Genomic DNA, 15,597 nt, shown 5'->3' on the forward strand with positions numbered 1-15,597 from the left:
TTAACTGTGGTCACTTTGGGAACTGAAATGAGTGTGATTCACTTTCAACCACTGGGCCTGGCCAGTGGCCAGGAAGGCAGTACTGAGGCGGCTTGGGTAGAGTCCACCCAAGTCAGTGTGTTTAAAGTATGGGAAAAAATAGTAAGGTCCAAATCCCATGACTGAGCTGCTGACATAAGGAGAAGCCATGGCCAGGCATTTCCACCTTTGAGTCTGATCTTCCCATCTATGAACAGACAGGGGCCTATCCGGAGATTTGGGGGCCATGTCTAATCAACCCAGAAAGTGGTGGCTGCAAGGATTGTCACCTGCTGGGCTGTGCATGAGGGGAAGCCAGGGTCTCTGAATCCAGCCTGGGAGGTTCATGCCACAGCCCAAGATCAGAGGCCTGAGCAGGAAAATATGAGGGCAAATGTACTGGGTAGGGTGGCAGTGGGCTCCTGGATCTCCTCCCCAGTCTATAGGTCCAGCCTGACAACCCTTCCTTTAGGCCTTGTGAAAGGCCTTATGAATGCACAGATTCACAGAGAACCCCTGACATAACAGGCCTTGTGAAAGAGGAGGCATTTGAGCCATAAAACACGTGGGAGTGATAAGGGCCAAAAGCAAGGTGCCCATCAAGGACTCAATGAGGGATGGGTCCTGCCCAGATCAGTGGGAAGGGAAGTTGAGACCAGATACCATCAAGGATGCGGTCCCTCTGAGCAACCATCTTAGAAACAAAATGGCAAGAAGAGAAGCCTGTATGACCTGTCTAAGTTCTCAAAGCCACAGCCCATTGTGACATCGTCAGCCAGGCACTGGCTATAAGAAGGGAGGCTCTGTCAGCATCATTTCCCTCAGCCCTGGCCTCCATCACCTCCTAGGCCAACAGCAAAGCCAAGGGCCATGCTCCTGTTATCAATTCTGCTGCTCACGTCCGAAGCCAAGGGCGTACATGTTGGTATGTAGGCTCCTCTCCCAGTGGCCAGAGCAGCTCTCCCAGGTGGGGCTGGGCATGACAATGGCCCTGCTCACATCACTTTCATCCAGTCAGGGGTTAGCATTAAGGGCTAAGAGAGAGATGTGGTTATTGAGCTCATTAATTAGCTAATTGGTCAGTAAGAGGCTGGCTCACAAGAGCACAAGAGCAGTAGCTTCAGGTTTCCCCACATACCCCCCTCAAAAATACTTCCCTTTCTTCTCCTCTCTTCCCCAGTCCAAAGTTCAAACTGTCTGACCTTAAGTTTCAGTTTTGAAATCCTAAACTTTATCTCTGAATGAGTAATGGAGTGCCTAAAAGCAAGTGCCCAGAATGAGCTGAACATCAGACCTCCAAATCAGGGGAAGAAGAGCGTGGGGGTCAGGAGCATGACAGAGGTCCGGGGAACTGCAGGTGTAGAGCAGAAGCCTAGCTGGGCACAAGCATGTGTGTGCACAGAGGCGGAAGTCCAGGGCCTTCTGTTCTCAATGGGCAGCTCCTCACAGTTGGTTCCCTGATGGGTTCTCTCTCTAAGTGGTGGCTGAGGTTATAGGGAAGCTGGGTTACTTAGCTGCTCTCATGGGTCAGGTAATTTCCCACATTTAATTTCCATCCTACCACAGTGGGGTCTCCACTCTCAGCCCCATGCATGCGTGAGGAACTCTGAGCCTTATGAAGGTTGAAGATTTGTCCCAAGTCACACAGCGGGGAAGCAGAAGAGCTGGGATTTTGTACCCATCTGACTCCAGGGCCTGCATTTCCCTTTCTGCACACTACCCCATGAAAAGAACACAGCCTATTCACCTGGCCTCCCTCACTCTGGCCTGGGCGTTGGCTGAAATGTGAGTCGGGGGTGGTGTGTGGTGTTGGGAGAGAATCAGCAGAACGCAGCCCTCTCCAGTGTTTACAATTGCCGTGGATTCTCACCCGTTTCAGCATTGCCTCCATCACTGCTTAGGGATTTTGTGCTCTAGTATTAATTGACAAGTCCACACGATTCTACACTGGTGTTCTCAGGACAAAAGGTGGAGAATGGAGCCCAGCTGACAGCCCCATGAAGCCTTTGGTCCAAGATGATATAAGAAATTCTGACAGCTAATGTGGCTTGAGGATTTACTCTGTGCTGAGCACTGTGTTGGACACCTCAGTGCCCACTATCTCATTTAATCTGTGAAACATCTGTTTTATAGGGTAGGTCCATTTTAGGAATGAAGAAAGAGAGGGTAAGCAAAGATAAGTGGTTTTCCCCAATGCTTACTGAAATCATTCAGGCAGTAAGCAACAGAGCCAGGATTTGGATTTGGGCTGTGGGACCCCAGAGCCCACCCTCTTAGCAAATGCCATATTCTGCTTCTCAGAGATGTCACACGATTGGTACCCATAGCAGTCATCCATCATTTGATCAAGCTTCAAGCTCATTATCACTCTTAGTATCATGACACATTTCCTCCCACACGCATCAGGCCAGCTTGTTAACATGATTGAACCCATACATTCATATATGATTTTTTATCCTGACCTCATAGCGTTATTATGAAAATTAAGTAAACTGGTCTTTGTAGAATGTTTGTAACAATGCATGACACATAGTAAGCACTCTGTGTTTGGTAAATAAAAGAGGAAGTGCAGATCCGAAGGTTCTGAAAAGAGCCTTTATAGATTACTGACAGCTGAAGGCCTTTGACACAAATTGCTAAATTTTCACTCTAGTTTTTTTTTTTTTTTTTAAGCAAAGCGTGACCACTACTGGGTCACTCCAACGCACACTACAAAATCCTCAAAACCTTTAGTAAGTGAAAAGTTGGAAAAGTGGCATCAAGAAAGAGACAAGAGGAGACCTTAGGCTCCTTAGAGTCAAACTCATTCCTTGTCCCGGAACACAAGGCGACAGTTAAGTCAACCACCATAAATGGAGTGGCTCCTCCTCCTGGGGGCAAGGCGTTGGACCTGTACTCTGTCCAGAGGTGAATTTCTCTTCTCTGCACGAGCAGCCACAGCCTTTGCTCTCAGCGTCTCAGGACATGGAGCTGCTCTGCCTGGAATAGAATGTTCTAACCTAGAAGGGCTCAGGCTCAAGGCTTGCAGGAGGTCCATGCCCTTTCTGGGCCACCTTTCTGGTTTCCTGCATGTGTGTTTCCTATGGCTGCTATAACAAACCACCACAAACTTAAACAACACCCATATCTCATCTTACATTTCTGTAGGATAAAAATCAGCACAGGTCTCACTGAGCAAAGATCAAGCTGTCAGCAGGACTTTGTTCCTGATCTGAGGCTTTAGGGGAGAATCTTTTGCCTTGCCTTTTCTAGCTTCTACAGGTCATCTGTATTGCTTGGCTGATAGCCCCACCATCTTCAAAGCCAGCAGCATGCATCTCTGCATACCTTTCTACCATAGTCATATCTCCTGCTTCCTTCCACCATGTTAAGGACCCTTGTAACTACATTGGGCCCACTCACATTATTCAGGATAATCTCCCCATTTTAAGGGCAGCAGATTAGCAAATTTAATTCCATCTCTCAAGTCCCCCTTTCCCTGAAAGGTAGTGTAGTCATAAGTTCCAGGGCATGGTCCATTAGGACATGGACATCTATTGGGGGCGGGGGCATTATTCTGCCTAACACTCCAGAGATGGCTCTGGACACGTATTTTCCTCTGATTTCTCTTAGACTAGAGCAGAAACAAGCTCAGTGAAGTGACTTGTTTGAGATCACAACGCTGGAGAGGGGACAGAGCCAACACTTCTGACCCATGTCCCAGACTCTGTGCAACAAAATAAAGCAACTGTTGCCTTTCTCATATTCCTAGAGGTGCTTCATTGGGCCAGCCTCAATTTCCTCATCTCTAGAATGGGTATAATGATAACTACTTATAAGCCTCCATGGATATTGACTGTGTTGCATCTTTTCCTGTTTTTTTCTCTTTCATTCTACCAGAATGTGGTAAAAGACCAATTTTTGATGGAAGAGTTCAGTATTCCAGAATCATAGGGGGGATGGAGGCTGAGGTGGGTGAGTTCCCGTGGCAGGTGAGTATTCAGGCAAGAAATGAACATTTCTGTGGCGGCTCAATCATCAACAAGTGGTGGATTATCACTGCTCTTCACTGTGTAGTTTTTGAAGAGCTACTGTAAGTATCCAAGAGCCCGTCCCTGTTGCTTCTGACTGTGTTCATCCCCAGGCACCCCGAACACTCAGCAAAACTTGATTGCTAAGGGAAATCCTAGACCTGGTCAGTCCTGAGTCAGACAGGAATGACTACCACCCAACCCTTCCAGCCCCAGGGAGGAGGAGGCAGTGAACTTGAAGATGGCATCTGCTGTGCTCTCCTCATTGTCACCCAGGACCAATAACTATGGTTTCCCTGAGGTTACACACTGTCCTCTTCAGGAATATTCATGGTTTGGTGGAGCCAAAGCCTTGGTCCACCCACCTCTTCTAGGACATGTAAGTCCTTCTAGAAGGAAATTCTGCTAATTCTGGAAGTCTGGGATCCTGGGCTATCTGACACCCTATTTACTTGCTCCTTGGAGAGTTTTCTCTGCACGCTAGGATACTGGATGTAAATCTAGAATTTACTGGTTACTAGTCATGAATTAGTTACCTGCTAAGAAATTACCTGCATTAACTTATTCATTCAGACATCAACCCTGAAGAAGGTAGATGAATAACCCCATTTTAACTCATTCAATCTTACAATAACCCTCTGAGGCAAGTAGAATGAACAGCCCTATTTTTATAGAAAGGGAAACAGGCCCAATAAGGCTGGGTGACTCGCCCACAGTGCACACATAGTAAACAGAAATAAGATTTAAATCCTGGCTACAGTGCTTATGCTTTCTGCTATACCTGCTACACCACCTCAAGAAAGTTTGAAGATACACAGAAAGGCTGACTTTTAAAAGTTAATAAAAAACAGGGGAAAGTTTCACCATGGCATAACCAAGGAAACTTGTTGCATATACTTCCATGATATACTTAAGGATTGGCTATTGGGAAGTTTCTGGCCATTCTGCCTGGAGGAAATGCCTAAATTATTATTAAAGATTCTTTCTGCTTAATCAGTGGTAGGTCTAGATTAAATACTGAGCCTGGGTCTCTAAGTTGTTTGTAGACAAATCAATGTAATAATACCTTACTATCTGAAGCAAGTTTGATCTATGCCAAGTGGTCTCCTGTGTATTCTTTGGAGTCCCCAAAGCTAAGTATTTTCTCTGTAACATTAGACAGGAGTATCTCATATCTCTAGGACCTGTGCTGGAGCAGCAACTTAGCTGTAGTCTGCCGCTCCTGCTGTTTCACTTCCCTTTATCTTTTTCAAATTCTTACATCTTCTGAGCAACAGGCCCAGTAGGACAAGTCTTAACGGCCCCTAGAACTATATGGGATTTAGGTTTTTTGGGCAAATTAAATTCTGTGTGCTTCATGACTTCTCTTCTCCTCCCACTTCCCCCTCTCTGGTTCTATGCCACCAGTCCAACGGACTTGAGTGTTGTGCTGGGAAGCAATGACTTAAGAAGCTCATCTGTGGAAATAAAGGGTGTTACCAGAATAGTTCTTCACAAGGACTTTCAAAGACACAACATGGACAATGATATTGCCTTGCTGCTGTTGGACTCACCCATCACATTCAATGGACTGACAGAGCCCATCTGCATGCCCAGAAAGCCCAGCCCCTCCGTGTGGCACAACTGCTGGGTGGCAGGATGGGGTCAGACCAGCAGTGGTACGTGACTGTTCAGCATCTCCTGAGAGCTGCTGGGGGAGGAGCCACGTCACGGGCATCTGAGGATGGGCCAGTAAATCTTAAGATGTGGGCAGGAGCATGAAAGGAGAGATGGTTAAGGAAGGAGGAAGGAGAAAAAGACTTGCATTGGAACAAATCCCTGCATACCTGAGGCTCACAGAGGCCAAATCTCAGCCCCTTCCCAGTGCCAAAGAAGCATCTCCTCAAGGCCCCAAGTTGAGATGCCAGTCGCCAAGCCAGTTGCCAGGTGTGGTCATATTCAGCCAGCACAGAGCAGTCTTGTTTGTTTGTTTAACTGGATTTAAACTCTCCAGTTTGCCAGGGGCCCCCATACTCTTTATTCTCTTGCATCTCCTTTGATTCACACATTAATGTTTCCCACCTGGTTCCTACAGGCATTCAAGATACCTGTCCCAGCCTAGACTTTTGATGGTCCTGGAGTCTTGCCCAGCCATTCTTAGAAATGAATGTGTTGTTACTTGTTGTTACATTGTTACTTGGCCAAGAAAGGAAGAGCTGTACTAGGGCAAAAAGGGATTATGAAAGCCCCATTGGACTATCCCCAAAGAAAATAGATAGGGGAAGGGATGGGAACAGCACTGTCTCAGGCCTGAACAAGACTCTAGGTCCATGGGGAGCTTTGCAACCAGCTGGGGTCTGGATGGTAGGTATTTCAAGAGTTTAATAACTAGAGGACAACTAGAGTAACACTTTCTGGGTTACTACTGGATAGTTAGAAGTGAGGAAGAGGCAGATGGGTACCTATAAGATTAAAACTACTCAATAAGGAGAAGAATTTGGAAAACTGTGTGATCTGAGTTAATGAAATAGAAAGAAGTTCAGACAAAATCCTGGAAGCTGGCAGTCCAGAAAGGGCTTTAGCAAATCCCCTATAAAGACTTTTAGCCAACCTACCCTTGCCTGGAGGACCTGAAAGCTTTTTCCCTAGGAGCACAAACCTACTCTCAGCAACCCTGTGTTGGGGAAGTGTCATACTCACTAAAAAGTAGCAATAGGTATACATGCTGAAGAGGCAAGCTTATGTTGAGAAATGAATGATCAATAGCCAGTTCCAAGAAGTCAATTCTGTAGGGCTGGTTGGAGTTAAATAGGAAGCCTGCTTGGAAGCAGGATTATGATTTTGAATAAGAGGAATAATTCAAGTAGGTGGGGAATTGTTTAGAAAAGACTGGGATGGTAGAATGAGTGAATAGCATGGGATTACTGGAAGGAAGTGGAAAGTGGAGGATATGAAGAAAGGTAGACAAGGGGCTGGTGGGACGCAGGGATACACAGAGTGATCTAGTTGCATTATCAGCACTGAGACTGCTATCTAGTGACTTTTCTAATGTGCTTTTTCTGTGGACTAGATGACAAAAACTCTATGAAAACTGATCTGATGAAAGTGCCAATGATCATCATGGATTGGGAGAAATGTTCAAAGGCATTTCCAAAACTTACCAAGAATATGCTGTGTGCTGGATATGAGAATGAGAGTTTTGATGCTTGCCAGGTAACTGAGGGGTATCCCCACCCTCACCCTATAGGCTCCTATCACCTCAGGGCTACCAATGCAAGGGTATCTTCTCTTCACTGAGAATAGACAGTAAGAGTCTGGAAAATGTGTGGGATTCAGGGCTCCACCATGGGAATGGGGACATGAATTGGGGGAGCACTCATTGTCAGGTCCTTGGAATGTCAGTGCATGCCCATGAGTCAGTATGTAGCAACTCTGCATAAATATTTCTACTCTTCTCTAGATATAAATAGGGCTCCAAGTTTTTTCCATTTCTTGGACTTCTTAAAAAACAAAAAGCCAAGCAGGATTTGAGATTCATACAAGGAATCATTTTATTTCATTAATTCACTGTTGAGCACATTAAGCCTTGGGAATCCAACCATGAATGAAACATAGTTTCTCACCTAAAGGAGTCTACAATCTCCTGGGCAGGCAGTTGAGTAAAGACTTACAATATTATGGAAAATACATGTGGATTTCACTGAACTAAAGACTGGAATCTTAGTTTTTAATAAAATTAGCACAACAATTTTAAAAAGAAAAACATTTTTGATTGATGCTAGAAAAAAATAGGAAAAAACCCCCTCAGAAATTAGCTTCCTGTGGCTCTAAGGATGAATGACGGGTGTTGTCTTTAAAACCTAAGAATGCTCTCTTTGTCTTGGGAGATGCTCTGTTCATCATCACCTTGATGAGTCCACTTAGTCCTACTCATTTGCTGGGCAATGGATCTGGTCACTGGTTAAAAAACTATGAATGCAGATGTTGAATATCCTGTAGAGTAATGAAAAAGCTGTCTCACGGAAGGGGAAAGTATCTATCTACAGAATTATCTACTATTGTTTAATGTTAGGAGATGGTAGTTTTCCCTGCTAGGCTGTGAGATAAGGTCTTGGAAGAGAGTTGTTGGGATAGGGGTTGAGGAAATGAGGGAGAAGAGAATGGAGAAAGGGCTCTGAGGTAAGAAAGAATGGACTCTTTTACAATGACACTGTTTAGAAGGAGTCTCTCATGTGGTGAATATTGTGAGGACCAAAAAGAGAGATAATATCAAATGTCACATTAACCTTGTGTTTTCTTCACATTTTGGACCATTTAAAACATTACAAAACAAAAAAGAGAATTGGAACTTCTGGTTCTAGACAGGATGGAGTAAACATAGTTCCCCCAATCCCTCCCACTAAGTACAGCTAAAAGTACTATACATTATATTGTAAAATAAAAATAAAGGCTCTGAAAGGTAGAGATGGACTGACTGGATATCCCAATGCTTAAGAAAGGACCCAGCAGTGAGTTTCTTGGGTTTTCTTTTTTTATATCCCAGATTGGTTGCTAGACAAGCCTGCAACCCAGAATGCCAATGAGCACAGATGAAAACTAACAAAACAAGAAACACTTCCCTCTCTTTGGACTAAGAAAGGAGCAACATAGGAAGCCAGAAACTTTTTGACAATAAACATTAAACATTGTATTCCAACAAAACAACAGGAAAAAAATTGATGGCCCTCCAACCCCATCAACCAAGGTCAAGTGGACAACCTCGACTTCCTTCCACTGCCCACCATAGTGGTTACAGAAGAAGTTATATGGAGAACCAGGACTTTAACTACTATCTAGTAGTAACCAGCCATCTTCTGCCCCCCTTTATGTCACTGGAAGCCACCTGAGGAACTGGGGCTTCCGCCCCACTCAGGTAGGCTACCCAGGTATAACTGAGCACGCCTGCTCTTCCCCTAGGTGTCATCACTAGCCTGAGTGGAGAATCGGGGCTTCCACCCCAGTCCAGTGGCAAAGAGTTGCTATCCCCCACCCCCCACTCCAATTTCAAAGAAATCTGTTAAAATTGAAGATTTAAATGAGAACCAGTCTTGTAACCTAATACCTAAGGCAATACTCCAGGCAGGATCTGTCATAGCTAGAATAGAGAGTTGGATTTAATTTATTGATAAACATAGGATAAGGAAAATAAGGAAAAATAAAGCCAAAAATCAGAGTAAAGAATCTTTTTTTAAAATTGAGAACCATTAATTCTTAGAATAAGTTCAATTAAAACTTAAGTGGTGCCTGGGTGGCTCAGTCGGTTAAGCATCAGACTTTGGCTCAGGTCATGATCTCAGGGTCCTGGGATGGAGCACTGCAATGGGCTCCCCGCTCAGTGGGGAGTCTGCTTCTCCCTCTCCCTCTGTCCCTCCCCCCTGCTCATGCTTTCTCTCTCTCAAATAAATAAAATTTTTAAAGAAAAAACAACTCAAAATGTATCATGAACTTAAATGTAAAACCATAAAAATTTTAGTAAAAAACACAGGAAATCCTTGAGACATAGAGTAACATCAAGGACAAAACTCATAAAAGGAAAAATTGATAAATTGGACCTCATCAAAATTAAACACTTTTGCCCTGTGAAAGACCCCATTAAGAGTGTTACCAAATCCAAGTTCAGCTCCCAGTCACTTGAAAGGCCATCACTCAAGAGATGAGGTTTTTTTAAAATAAAAGATTTTATTTTATTTTTTTTCAAATTTTTGCTTTTTTTATATTTTAGCACTTTTTAAAAAATTTTTGTTTATGTTATGTTAATCACCATACATTTCATCATTAGTTTTTGATATAGTGTTCCATGATTCATTGTTTGTGTATAATATGAGTGATCCATTCAGTACGTGCCCTCTTTAATACCCATCACCAGGCTAACCCATCCCCCCACCCCCTCCCCTCTAGAACCTTCAGTTTGTTTCTCAGAGTCCACAGTCTCTCATGGTTCATCTCCCCCTCCAATTTCCCCTCCTTCATTCTTCCCTTCCTGCCATCTTTTTTTTTTTTTAACATATAATGTATTATTTGTTTCAGAGGTACAGGTCTGTAATTCAATAGTCTTGCACAATTCACAGTGCTCACCATAGCACATACCCTCCCCAATGTGTATCACCCAGCCACCCCATCCCTCCCACCCCACACCACTCCAGCAACCCTCAGTTTGTTTCCTGAGATTAAGAATTCCTCATATCAGTGAGGTCATATGATACATGTCTTTCTCTGATTGACTTATTTCGCTCAGCATAATACCCTCCAGTTCCATCCACGTTGCAAATGGCAAGATTTCATTCCTTTTGATGGCTGCATAATATTCCATTGTTGTGTGTGTGTATGTATATATATACCACATATATATGTGGTATATACCACATAAAGAAAAAAAAAGAAGAAAAGAGATGAGTTTTTGATTGGAAAGAAATTTGAGCTCTAATCAGGAGGCCAGCAACCCAGGGAGAAGATGGACTTTTGACCAAAAGCCAACTCTGAGATTTCTGCCTGGCCCAGGGGCTTTTAAAGGGGTTTAGGATGGTTAATCAGCAAAGGAAGTGCAGTGGCAGCCACGTTTCTTGATTACATGCAGACTTGCTGATGATAGCTATAAGCATTATTCTAATGCAAGGGGATCTGGTACTGGGAGTATGCTGTTCTTTCTGCAAAGGAGGGCCAGGTCTACATATGCATGAAGGGAGGGAGGACAGCAAAATCATTTGTGTGACCAAAAAAAAAAAAAAGTAAACAAAATAACCATTTTGCAAAAAAATTGTTAGCTAATCAGAAAGCTAGGAGGTTTCAGACAGACTTGCTGGCTTCTGTGGCCTAGGAAAGTTCTGGTCCTTCACTCCTCAAGGCGCATGGTCTGCAAATCTCAAAGAAAGTAAATTTATTCTGTTTTAGATCAGGGGACTTAGGTCAGCAAGCAAGGAGTGTGTTAACTTGGAGCAAGTCAACCCTTAAGGCTGGTTGGAGTGTTGTTACAAGAGGATGAAAACAAAGCTACAGATTGGGAGATGATATCCAACAAAGGAATTACTTATACTATATAAAGAACTCTCAAACTCAACAGTAGAAAAAAACTATCCAGTTAGAAAACGGGCAAAAGACATGGACAGACATTTCACTAAACAAGATATACAGATGGCAAATAAGAACATGAAGAGAAGTTCAACATCATTGGCCATTAAGCAAATGCAGATTAAAACTGCAATGAGCTATCACTCCATACCTCTTAGAATGGCTAAAAAAAATAGTGACACCACCAAATGCTGACAAAAATGCAGAGGAACTAGACCACCTCATGCACCCCTCATGCACGCTGGTGGAAATTTAAAATAGTCCAACCACTCTGGAAAACAGTTTGACAGTTTCTTAAAAAACAGAACGCACTCCTGCCATACAACCCAGCAAATGCCACTCTTAGGCACTTAGTCGAGATAAATGAAGGCTTGTGTTCACATTAAAATCTGTCCAGGAGTGTTTATATCATTCATAATAGCCAAAAATTGAAAATAATTGTCTTTGAAGATGTGGATGGTTAAACTATGGTACATCAAGGCCATGCAATACCACTCAGCTATGACAAAAACAAACTGATACATGCACCAATGTGGATGGATCTCCTGAGACTTACACTGTGCGAAACAAGCCAATCCCCAGAGGTCCCACACTGAATGATTCCATTTACATAACATTCTAGAAATGACAAAATTATAGACATGGATAACAGATTTGTGGTTGCCAGGGATTAAGGAAGCGTTGCAGGGAGGAGGGAAGTAGAGGCAGGACAAAAAGGGCAACATGAGGGATCCCTGTATCCACACCAACATCCTGGTTGTGCTATCGTACAATAGTTTTGCAAGATGTTATTATTGGAAGAAACATATAAAGATGTTATTATTGGAGGGAACATGGGATCCCTTTGTATTACTTCTTACAACTGCATTATAACATTATAACATATATTTCTTACAACTGCATTATACAACTACAACATTATAGTAACTGCATTGTACAGCTACAGTTATATCAAAATTAAATAAGGAAGAGAAGATGAAGCTTCCCAATAATAGCAGTTACAGAAAGATCTCAGATCCTAGCCATACTACAGACTCAGGGAGCAACCATTACATCCTGAAGCAGGAGGCAAAGGCCTCCAATATCAATAGAAAAGGGGAAACAACATTTAATAGATAAGATTGGAAAGAGAGCGCAGTTGGAGAGAATGTGAGAAAAATCACAAAGGCTTGAAACAGCATCATGCGCTCAGGGAATTTCCAGTATTTCGGAAGCCAGAAGTAATAAGAAATGAGACTGGAGAGGTGGACAGAGCAAGATCACCTAGGGAGGTTGTGTGCCAGGCATGGAAGACTTGCTGTCACTCCTGCCGCTCACCCAACATAAGAATCAGGCCCCATGGGCACTCCCACTGGACCATTTCAATCTCTTTGATTTAACACCATCCCACATTCAAATGGCCAAAGCCAATTATGACAAAATTCGAAATAATCAAATGTTGTCTTTGATGGTATTTTCTGTACCCCTTGCTTCAGTGGCTGGATCTACCACCTAGAGTCTAGGAGTTTTGCTTCAATACCTCTCCCATCAAAATGTACTTTAGTGAAGGCTTCTAAAATTAAATGTCTATTACTTAAGAGTATTATAAATGAATGTGTGGTTATCATCTTAGGCCTTGTTTTTATAATTGTGAAGTGAAAAGCTTTGCCCTCTGCTTAGACAGCTTTTTATTGTTAACAATAAGTTGACAGTGATGCAGTCAAGGAAATTATTCTGAAATTATACAATATTATCATCACTTTAAAACAGATAAACTAGGCAGACAGTCCCCTAGGGTTTAAAAATAAAATCATACTTTTAAAGGGCATCTCGGCTCTTTCCACAGTTTGGCTATGAGGTAGGTCTTTTGATTCCCATTTTATAATTCCACAACTGAAGGTCAGAGAGATTTGATCACTCCCATTTAACAAATCTTCACTGAGGAAAAACTAATCATCAGGCCTTTGGGATACAAGACCTTATGCTTTAGTGGAAGAGATAAAAATGTAAACAAAGAGGATCAACTGTGTTTGATCATACTTCTGTATGAACACAATAAGGGAGGGGTACAAAGCGGGGAATAAATTGATTCTATTGAGGGAAAGGTCTGTCGGGGTATACTTCAAAACATTTAGTTTGAAGGGTAAATAGGAATTTGACAGGAAGAGTGTGTGGGACGGGGGACAGATTGGAGGGGAATCAGACAGGAAGTAGAGGGACCAAGATGAGGACATAAAAATGATGAAGATCTGAACCAGGGATGACTTTGGATATAAATGATGAGGACTAGTTCCAAAGTCATAGGGTGTGGATAATAGAGATAAAGTGTAGGGGGAAGAAAATGAAGAAATGTGTTCAAGTGGAGTTTGGGTTGACTGAGGGACGCATCACCAAGCAGAGGGATATACAGAGCAGAATTACAAAGAGGTCAGGGCTCAAGGACACACAGTAAATGTGGGCCAAAAACAAAATTGCCCTTTCTAGTATAAAATGTTGCCTCTAACACTTGTCTGGATTTGTGGGTGTTTTTCTTTGTACTAGTTTTGTTTTAGTCATTGGGCAAGAACAAAATCAACAGGATTACCACTTCAATAACTCCTTCCATAAATTTTGTTTTTATAACTTTCTTCATTTTATGAAGGGATAAATGTTATTAAAAACCTTATTAATCTGTTGCCTTGACTATTTGTTATTTTCTTATACAACAGGGAGAGAACCGTTGTCCCTGGGCAAGTACCTCTTCTAAGCCTCAGTTTCCACATAGTTCAAATGGAAATAATACCAAGTACTTGCCAAGACTGTTGGCAGGTGAAATTTTAAGAATATATAAATAACTCAGCCCAGGGTAAATGTTATGTAGTAAATGCCCTGGAAATGTATTAATATTGTTATTTAACCCTAATGTATTACAAACATTGCTTGTTTATTTAGGAAATAGAGATTCTTCTCATGGACTGCTGGGACCAAGAAGGACATCTGTAAATATATGTCCTTTTATCCATAAACTTAATTTTTTTTCTTCCTTTTGGAAAGAAAAAGCAAACATTGCCTCAAAGGAGGGTTTAGCCTCGGACGGTTAAGGACCGAGGGCTGATGACAGCATGCCTCAGGGGGACTTTCTTCCAAGGACGAAGCCTGATAGCCAACTGATTTAGCATCAGGAATTCCTGGTTCTAGCTTTGGCTGGGCTACTGTGTAGCCCTGATCAACTTTTAAGCCTCCTTAAGCCTCATTTTACATGTGTTAAAATGGGTAGAAGGAAGTCATATATATGTGTGGTACATGGTAGGGACTTGGTATACATTTTCTGTATATAGAACCATGTGAGTCATAGGCCCATGTGATTCCACCCCAGATGGGTCATGCATTCAGAAAAGCTTTAGCTCGCTGTGTCCTGCAGACACCCACACCAAAGAATTAAAAAGGAACATCATTCTCCTTCATCTCCCTGGAAGAACACGAAAGGAGACTCAAAGCATATCCACAACTCTAACAATATTTCTCATATCCTGCTTTCATTCTTTTCTTTTACAGCCCTTCCCAGAGCTTCTGATTTGATAAGGCCCACAAAACTAGCTCCCACTCCTCTTGGTCTATGCAGTATTTACTCCAGCCTCCAGCTCCTCTCTCACTATGCTACATGCAGTGATTTTCTCACCAATTCTCTCTCTCTCTCTCTCCTCCGTCTTCAGTTTCATCTTCTCCACTGTCTATAACTCCCAGAGCCAGCCTGACAGCGACACACTGCTCCTGTGGACCCAGGAGAGGGGTGGGCATTGCCCAGCAATGACAACATTTCCTTTGGCAGCCTGGAGCAGGGGAGATCAGTGCCTTGTCTCAGTTAGTGAGATATGCTTTGCCTCAAATGAACAGTCTGGAATGGGACTCACTATTGAACTTTGTTATCTGCCCACAGGGTGACAGTGGAGGGCCTCTGGTCTGCACCACAGAATCTGACAAGACCTGGTACCAGGTGGGCATCATCAGCTGGGGCAAGAGCTGTGGACAGAAGAACATGCCAGGAATATACACCTTGTTAGAAAATTACAGCCTCTGGATTAAGAAGGTGACTGAGGTAGAGGGAAGGCCCTTTAATGCTGAGGAAATGAGAGCTCCTCCCAATAGGAAACAAGTGAGGTCCCGTGCTGCAGAATTTCCAGAGCCAGGAAGTCCCAGATTCTGGATCCTGATTTCGCTTCTGTCCATCATGCTATTCGGGGCCATTTTCTCCTGATAATAAAGCAGATGCTATTTCTTAGCCAATGAAGGTGTGTGAAAATGTACTACTAGCAGACAGACTGGCTACAGATTAGATCTAAGAGCCAGGAACTGAAGGTGACAATAGATAGTAGGACCAGAAAGGCAGGCTGGAGCCCTGGCTTGGGGGCTAGGCTTTGGGTCCCTCCATTAGTCAGGACTCTTTCCATTGCAAGTGAGTTATCTATCTCAAATCATCTAAAGCCAAAAACAGTTATTTATAGATGTAGATGTACATAACAGAAAAACA

General features: G+C 43.0%; 1 protein-coding gene across 1 annotated transcript; it reads left to right on the forward strand.

The window, feature by feature from the left end:
• The first annotated feature begins 879 nt into the window (after nucleotides 1-879).
• On the forward strand, nucleotides 880-15,324 carry PRSS55 (serine protease 55). The gene is made up of 5 exons (XM_088021324.1): nucleotides 880-943; nucleotides 3,898-4,090; nucleotides 5,436-5,686; nucleotides 7,078-7,220; nucleotides 15,007-15,324. The coding sequence occupies exons 1-5, from the start codon at nucleotides 889-891 to the stop codon at nucleotides 15,322-15,324; spliced, it is 960 nt and encodes a 319-aa protein (XP_087877450.1). The 5' UTR covers nucleotides 880-888.
• Nucleotides 15,325-15,597: the final 273 nt, after the last annotated feature.

This window comes from Eumetopias jubatus, unplaced genomic scaffold (genome assembly GCF_037043125.1).
Source record: "Eumetopias jubatus isolate StellerSeaLion01/CBP00866 unplaced genomic scaffold, mEumJub1_p1.0 scaffold_2, whole genome shotgun sequence".
NCBI classification, from domain to species: Eukaryota; Metazoa; Chordata; class Mammalia; order Carnivora; family Otariidae; genus Eumetopias; species Eumetopias jubatus.

Excerpts from the sequence above, each read along its gene's own strand:
- PRSS55 (XM_088021324.1), top strand. The coding sequence starts at position 889 with ATGCTCCTGTTATCAATTCTGCTGCTCACGTCCGAAGCCAAGGGCGTA. Across the intron at positions 944-3,897 it reads AGCCAAGGGCGTACATGTTG|AATGTGGTAAAAGACCAATT; the intron begins GTATGTAGGCTC and ends TCATTCTACCAG. Across the intron at positions 5,687-7,077 it reads ATGGGGTCAGACCAGCAGTG|ATGACAAAAACTCTATGAAA; the intron begins GTACGTGACTGT and ends TCTGTGGACTAG.